The sequence below is a fragment of the Stomoxys calcitrans genome, chromosome 3 (genome assembly GCF_963082655.1).
Source record: "Stomoxys calcitrans chromosome 3, idStoCalc2.1, whole genome shotgun sequence".
NCBI classification, from domain to species: domain Eukaryota; kingdom Metazoa; phylum Arthropoda; class Insecta; order Diptera; family Muscidae; genus Stomoxys; species Stomoxys calcitrans.
In genome coordinates, this window is record NC_081554.1 from 81,944,819 (window position 1) to 81,953,694 (window position 8,876).

General features: G+C 40.0%; 1 protein-coding gene across 1 annotated transcript in view; it reads right to left on the reverse strand.

Annotated features, from left to right (window-relative positions):
* The window catches only part of LOC106084951 (thioester-containing protein 1 allele S1), a 50,187-nt gene extending 45,708 nt beyond the window's left edge, over positions 1 to 4,479 (reverse strand). Inside the window, exon 1 of the mRNA XM_059364238.1 lies at positions 4,352 to 4,479. Within this exon, the coding sequence (XP_059220221.1) occupies positions 4,352 to 4,416 (65 nt within the window). The 5' untranslated portion in view covers positions 4,417 to 4,479. The remainder of the gene's footprint in view (positions 1 to 4,351) is intronic.
* Positions 4,480 to 8,876: the final 4,397 nt, after the last annotated feature.

The window sequence follows — 8,876 nt, forward strand, 5'->3', positions numbered from 1 at the left end:
CTCTAAGGACCGGGTCCACCTGGTACTGGTCTAAGGATTCAGTTCGCTGGATGTTCTACTCTTTATCATGGTGCCCACAATACGTTCCATGGTTTTGAGCAGAAAGGACGTAAGGTTGATAGGTCTGTAGGTCTTTGGTGTCGCATAACATGCCTTGCCGGGCTTGGGTATTAATGCCATCCTTGCCTCTTGTAAGGCTTTCGGAGTATATGTCCCAGGCATGCTGTGAATATATTGGCCAGGTGGTGAGCCAGATAGTCTGCCACCTTCTGTAGTAATGCCGGATATATTCCATCAAGTCCGAGTGACTTAAATGGTTTGAAGCTCCTCAAGAATTCTGTCACCAAATTTTGTCAAGTTGGTTTTCAACTTATTCCGGAAGCTTATCGGAACCTAATATAGCGATGGTCATAGAAAGAGTATTCCATGGGGACCCCACGAAATGTGGTGAGAGTTCGCATCGCACACTATTCGTTCCTCATTTCCTGTCAGTTTTGCTTTCCTCACCAGCTGTTGCAGCTCCGATGTGGGTGTCGGTGCCGGAGAATCATAAGGCAGATAAAGTGATGCCATCGTCTCCTTATGACAAATAAACCAGGTCCCCGGCCGAGTACCAGTGTTTGCATAGGATAATTGGTAGTTGATATGGTTCAGTTCAGAAACTTGGTTCCGGGTCGTCCATGGCTCCTGAGTTAAGGCAGTACGAATCTTGGCCTTGCTGATTTTCTCCATCAGAGCGTATGTAGCTGTCTCGCTTCGGTGGAGGTTTATCTGGATGACCGCAATCATTGGTCCTCCAGTAAATGGGCTTCTTATGACTTCTTAGATGCAATATGGGCGGCAATTAAAAATTTGCGCAAACATTATTTACAAATGAATTATTTTGCTCTCCAGAAGTCATATCGGGATGTTGGTACTTAGGGGGATCCTATGTCACCATATTGACCGACTTGGATAAAAGTAAAAAAAAACCAGGCCCGAAGGACAACGAACGATAGATGGTCACAAAGAGGCGGCTGTGAGCATTGCAAAACTAAATATGTGGCCTAATCTAGATTTGAAGAGGTCAAAGAGGTCTACCGCTTTGCTTTCGTTGGCTAGAACAGACATCACTGTCATTGTGTCCATCATGACAGGTCACTGTTTAATCGGAAAACATGCTGACAGACTGAAGGTCTCCAACAACGACTTTTGCAGAAGCTGTGGGGACATCGAAAAAGAAGACTATAGAACGCCTTCTGTGTGTGTGTGTCCCGAACTTGCATTCAGAAGGAGTTCGACATTAGGTTCTCATTTCTTTGAGGACCTGTTTGATTTAGCGGATGTGAACATTCGCAAGTTATTGGGCTTTTTAAGTCGATCTGGATGGTTCAACGGTAAGAACAAGAAAGCATCTTCCTTCTTCTGTTCCTGTGGTATCACAATAAACGAGAACGTCTAAATGAGTCTGATGACAGACTGCCACTAAAACCTAACCAAACCTAACCTAACCTATGCTTTAAGTCATAAGATAAGATTGGGGGTCAAATTTCAGCCAATTCAGGTGAAAACTTCTAAAGGCTGAAGAGCTCAAATCCGGGAATCGGTTTATATGGCGGCTCTATCTGTTTATAGGCCGATGCGAATCATTTTGGGCATGAATTTTAGAAGTCATAACTCAAGTCCTTCTCTCAAATTTCTGCCACATCGGATGAAAACTGAGCGTTCTAAGGACTCAGGAAGTCATATTCGGGGACAGATAGACGGACGGACAGACAGACGGATGGACAGACGGACGGACAGATGGACGGACAGACGGACGGACAGACGGACGGATGGATAGACGGACGGATAGACGAACGGACAGACGGACGGACATGGCTAGATCAAATTGGTCAATAACCTGATGTAGCTGCCATATAAACCGATCTCCCGATTAGGCTTCTTGAGCTTCTAGAGAGCGCAATTCTTATCCGATTTGCCTGAAACATTTTACTTATCGTTTTGGTGTGACTTCCAACAACTGTGCCAAATATGACCTAGATCAGTCCAAAACCTGATATAGGCGCGATATAAACCGATTTCCGATTAGATTTCTTGGGTCCATATTGGTCAATCATTTGATATAGCTCATGTACATTTGAACATGTAACAAGTAAAAAGGCGTTAAGTTTGGCTTCATCAAAATCCGGTGAAAATTGCATACCTTATACCCCATAGCAGTTACATCAAAATATGTTTCGATTTGGACCAAATACTAACAAGTATAAGTCATTGTTCAATTACGTATAACAAAATATTGGTCCATTTAGTAGCTTTATCCAAAAATAACCCCATCTGAACCATATACGACACAGATGTCGAAAAGCCTAATATAAGTCACTGTGTTAAATTTCATTGAAATCAGGCCAAGACTTTAAATCAAGATATCGGTCTATTTGACAGGACAAATTTCGGCGAAATCGGACAATAAATGCGCCTTTTATGGGACCAAAACCTTAAATCGAGAGATCGGTCTATATGGCAGCTATATATTGAAATCTGAACCGATCTGCGCCAAATTGAAGTAGAACGTCGAAGGATCTAAAACTACTCATTGTCTCGAATCTCAGCCATATCGGACAATAAATGCGCTTTTTATGACCCCAAAACCTAAAACCGAGAGATCGGTCTATTTGGCAGCTATATAAAAATCTGAACTGATCAAGACCAAAATGAAGACAGACGTCGAAGGATCTAAGACAACTCACTGTCTCAAATTTTAGCGATATCGGACAATAAATGCACCTTTTATGGCTCCAAAACCTAAAACCGAGAAATTGGTCTATATGGCAGCTATATCCAAATCTGGACCGATCTGGGCCACATTGACGAAGGATGTCGGAGGGCCTACCCCAACTCACCGTCCCAAATTTCAGCAAAATTGGACAATAAATGTGGCTTTTATGGGCCTAAGACCCTAAATCGGGAGATCGGTCTATATGGCAGCTATATCCAAATATGGACCGATCTGAGCCAAATTAAAAAAGAATGTCGAAGGGCCTAACACAACTCACCGTCCCAAATTTCAACAAAATCGGATAATAAATGTGGCTTTTATGGGCCTAAGACCCTATATCAGAGGATCGGTCTATATGACAGCTATATTAATTTATATATTATATTAAATTTCGGCGAAAACGACCAATAAATGCGCCTTTTACGGGTTCAAAGCCTTGAATCGAGGGATCGTTCTATATGGCAGCTATATCCAAATGTGGACCGATCTGAGCCAAATTGAAGAAGGATATCGAAGGGCCGAACAAAATTTTGACAAAATCGGACAATAAATGTGCCTTTTATGGGCACAAGACCTTAAAACGAGAGATCGGTCTATATGGGAGCTATATCTAAATCTAAACCGATCTGGGCCAAATTGCAGAAAGGTGTCGATGGGCCTAGCTCAACCTTTTGTCCCAAATTTCAGCAAAATCGGATGATAAATGTGGCTTTTATCTGGCTAAGACCGTAAATCGGCGGATCGGTCTATATGACAGCTATATTCAAATCTGAACCGATCTGGGCCATATTGCAGAAAGATGTCGAAGGGCCTAGCACATCTTACTGTCCCAAATTTCAGCAAAATCTGATGATAAATTTGGCTTTTATAGGCCTAAGACCCTAAATCGGATGATCGGTCTAGATGGGGGCTATATCAAGATATAGTCCGATATAAACTGCTTATGGACAAAAAAAGAATCTGTGCAAAGTTTCAGCTCCATATCTCTATTTTTATAGACTGTAGCGTGCTTTCAACAGACAGACGGACGGACATGGCTAGATCGTCTTGGATTTTTACGCTGATCAAGAATATATATACCATATAGGGTCGGAAATGGATATTTCGATGTGTTGCAAACGGAATGACAAAATGAATATACCCCCATCCTTCGGTGGTGGGTATAAAAGTCATTCAAAGAACTTGACAAATGCGATCCTTGTTGGAGGGTATACAAGTTTCGGCCCAGTCGAATTTTCCACGCTTTTACTTGTTACATATAACTGCAGTTTTCGATACCGCCTAAGCTTAGAATGTTGTCATGTAGTATATCATAAAACAGTCCAAAGGTACGGCATGGGTTGTCCGAGGGTCCATGTTGGTGGCGAAAAGAAAAACTTTACCCAGTCAAACTCAAGGGCGTTTTTTCCTCTTTACCGATATAAATCCTTATTCTTAACAAATCACTGATTATATTTCAAATGATGCGTAGTTCACTGTATTCACTGCTAATATTCACTCATATTTCATTCAACTGATAATCTATTCATTAATAGTTGTCATTTGTCTTATATAGATCAATATTTTAACTGAAATTTTGTCGTTATCATCTACCTTTCACTTCCAACGAGTGTTAGACAAACAGCAGTAAACGCGATACATAAATAGAGGTGACGCATTTTGTCTAAATTTAAGTTGCAAAGCGCCGATCCGGAATATCACCATACGATGCTGCGAATTGTTTATTTTATACTGATGGAAGATTTTGAAATGATTGCATTATTATGACATATTTAAAACATAACAACTGAGCACAGCGAGAAACACTGTGCTACAAGAAATTTGGCCTAAATCTCCAAACGTTATACGAAATGCCATAAGTCGGGCGGTGCCGAATGTATAATATCCTAAGCCTATCCTATAAGTACAAAGCTGAAGCTATATCTAATTCTGAAATAATTTTGAGGGACCTCGGCGGATGTTTTCAATGTGCATCAAATTTCGAGCAAATATCTTCAAACTGAAATCACTACGGTTGACAAATGGCAACACTATTGTAATATTTCTCAAAATCGGACGATTATACATATGGGAGCTATATCTAAAGCTCAACCGATTTCGACCAAACTTCTTCGATTTTTGTGGTAGTCGTCGAGGAAATTTGTATGTAAATTTTTTCTAATGACTCCCGATAATTCCGTTGAATTTCATAGAAATCGGTTCAGATTTAGATATAGCTCTCTTATACATTTTATACCCACCACCATAAGATAGAGGTAAACTAATTTCGTCATTCTGTTTGTAACTCCCCGAAATATTCGTCTAAGACCCCATCAAGTATATATATTCTTGATCGACATGACATTTTATGTCGATCTTGCCATGTCCGTTCGTCCGTCTGTCTGTCGAAAGCACTCAAACTTTCGAAAGACTAAAACAAGCCGCTTGAAATTTTGCACAAATACTTCTTATTAATGTAGTTCTGCTGGGATTGTAAATGGGCTATATTGGTGCACGTCTTGATATAGCTGCCATATAAACCGATCTTGGGTCTTGACTTCTTGAGCCTCTAGAGGGCACAATTCTTATCCGATTTGGCTGAAATTTTGCACGAGGTGTTTTATTATAACTTCCAACAACTGTGCTGATTCAAATCGGTGCATAATCTGATATAGTGGCCATATAAACCGATATGGGGTCTTGACTAGTGAACGCAATTATTATCCGATTTAGCTGAAATTTGGTACTACAACTTCTCTCATGACCTTTAACATACATTCGAAAATGGCATGAATCGGTTTACAAGCTAATGCAGCTCCCTTGTAGACCGATCTCCCTATTTTACTTCATCAGCCCCTAAAGTGCGCAATTCTTACTAGATTTGGCTTGGAATATTCAGTTCAATTATGGTCCGAAATAAACCATAACTTGATATTGTTCCAATAACCAAGCAATTCTTTTCATTTATCCTTTATTTGCCTAAAAAGAGATACCGTGGCAAGAGCTCGACAAATGCGATCCATGGTGGAGGGTATCTAAGATTCGACCCGGCCGAACTTAGCACGTCTTTACTTGTTAGTAGCTATATCTAAAAATAAACCAATATGAACCATATACGACACGGATGTCGAAAAGCCCAACATAAGGCACTGTGTCAAATTTTAGTGAAATCGGATTATAAATGCGCCTTTTATCGCTACAAAACTTTAATCGAGAGATCGATCTGAGCCAAATTGAAGAAGAATGTCGAAGGGCCCAACACAACTCACTGTCCCGAATTTCGGCACCATCGGACAATATATGCGCCGTTTATGGGAACAAACCTTTAAATAGAGAGATCGGTCCATGTGTAAGCTATGTCCAAATCTGGACCGATCCGATCAAATTGAAGATAGATAATGAAGGGCCTAACACAACTCACTGTCCCAAATTTCAACAAAATCGGATAATAAATGTTGCTTGTATGGGCCTAAGACCCTAAATCGGCGGATCGGTCTATATGACAGCTATGTCCAAATCATTTTATGGAACCAAAACCTTAAATCGAGAGATCGGTCTATATGGCATCTATATCCAAATCTAATTTGATTTGGGCCAAATTGAAGAAGAATGTCAATGGGCCTAACACAACTAACTGTCCAAATTTCGGCGAAATCGGACAATAAATGTGCCTTTTATGGGCCCAAGACCTTTAATCGAGAGATGGGTCTTTATGGCAGCTATATCCAAATCTGGGCCGATCTGAGCCAAGTTGCAGATGGACGTCGAAGGACCTTACTCAATTTACTGTCCCAAATTTCGGCGACAACGGACAATTCATGCCCCTTTTATGGGGCCAAAACCTTTTATCGCCTTATATCTATATGGCAGCTATATCCAAATCTGGAACGATCTGAGCAAAATTGAAGAAAGATGTCGATGGGTCTAACACAAGTCACTGTCCCATATGCTGGCAATATAGGGTATTAATTGCGCCTTTTATGGCCGCAAAACCTTAAATCGAGAGATCGGTCTATATGGCAGCAATATCCAAATCTATACCAATCGGGGCCAAATTGAAGAAGAATGTCGATAGGCCTAACATAACTCACTGTCCCAAATTTCGGCAACATCGGATAATTCATGCGCTTTTTATGGGCCTGAGATCGAGAGATCGGTCTATATGATAGCTATATCCAAATCTGGCCGATCTGAGCCAAAGTGAAGAGGGGCCCAGCACAACTCGCTGTACCAAATTTCAGCAAAATCGGATAATAAATGTGGCTTTTATGGGCCTAAGACCCTAAATTCACAAATCGGTCTATATGGGGACTATATCAGGATATAGTCCGACATATCCATCTTGGAACTTAACCTGCTTATTGACAAAATAAGAATCTGTGCAAAGTTTCAACTCAATACCTCTATTTTTAAAGACTGTTGCGTGATTTCAACAGACGGACGGATAGACCGACAGACATGGCTAGATCAACTTAGACTTTTACGAAGATTAAGAATATATATGCTTTTTAGGGTCGGAAATGGATATTTCGATATATTGCAAATGGAATGACAAAATGAATATATCCCCATCGTATGGTGGTGGGTATAGTAAAACACATCAACATTGCCAAACTCTTTTTTTGTTGTGCATTTGTACATTCATTTTGTGCTTAGGCATTGAAGAATATGCATGGCGTATCAGAAACCGCGATCCACCATGACAGTCAAAGTTTTTGATTAATCATGCACATTTGCCCAACTTTAATGGTGGCCACCGTAGCTCAGAGATTAGGATGTCCGCATATGACGCTGAACGCTTGGGTTCGAATCATGCCGTGAACATCTGAAAAATTTTTCAGCGGTTATTATTCCCTCCTAATGCAGGCAACTTTTGTGAGGTACTGCACCATTTGGAATGGCAGCCATGTAAAAACTTCTCCACAAACAAGTGTTCGTACTCGGTATGTCGCAGGGCGACATTGAATATGATCTCGAGCTTGACGACTGTCCGAAAATAAATATAAATCGATCTCTCGAATTGACATCTTAAGCACCCATAGAAAGCAATTTTTATCCAATCACATAAAAACTCCATGGGGATTTTTTGCTATAACCTACCATTATAATTTTTTAGTTACTCTCTATTACTATGGAATTTAGTCGATTGGTGTAATCAAGAATACTGAAATGTACTCTGTATGTCATTATGCTCATTAAAGCTGAATAGTTGTTAATTAGCAAATTTTATTGAATTGAGAGATAAGTAAATAAAATCTCTCTCAATACTTAAAGGCAAAACAAGTAAAAGCGTGCTAAAAGTTCGGCCGGGTCGAATTTTTGGTACCCATCACAATGGATTCTGTTAAAAAGTATCCCAATGGGGGAGATGGGAGCTATATCAGTTTATATACCGATTCGAATCATATTTGTCACTAAAGTTGGAAGTCGGAACAAAAGTCTTTGTGCCGAATTTCAGTTAAATCAGGTGAAAATTGAGGATTCTACGAGGTCAAAATATCAAATCTAGGGATCGGTTTATATAAGGGATATATTGTATTAGTTACGGATCGTACTAGGCACATATGTCGAAAGACATATCAAAAGTCATTGTGCCAACTCGAATAAAATTTGAGGTTTCTGGGGGCTCAAGAAGTCAAAACCTTGGATCGGTTTATATTGAAGCTATATTCAAATCTGAACGGAAATAGACCATTTGCAATCCCCAACGACCAATATCAATAAGAAGTATGAGTACAAAATTTTGAGTGGCGTTCGACCGCTATTGTGATTTCGACAGACGGACGAACGGACACGGTTAGATCGACTCAATATTTCGAGGTGTTACAAATGAAATGGAAAAATATCTCAATTTTTTAAGGATGTAGCGTGATTACAACCGACGGACGAGCCGACACGCGGACATCGTTAAATCGCCTGAGAATTTTACGACGATTCGAAATATTAATAATTTGTAGGGTCGGAAATGGATATTTCGATGTGTTGCAAACATAATGACTAAATGAATATACCCTCTATCCTATGGTGGTGGGTATAAAAACAAGTATTAGTTTGATTATTTTATTTGATATTTTTGTACCCACCACCATTAGATAGGGGATATATTCATTCAGTTACTCTGTTTGCAACACATCGAAAT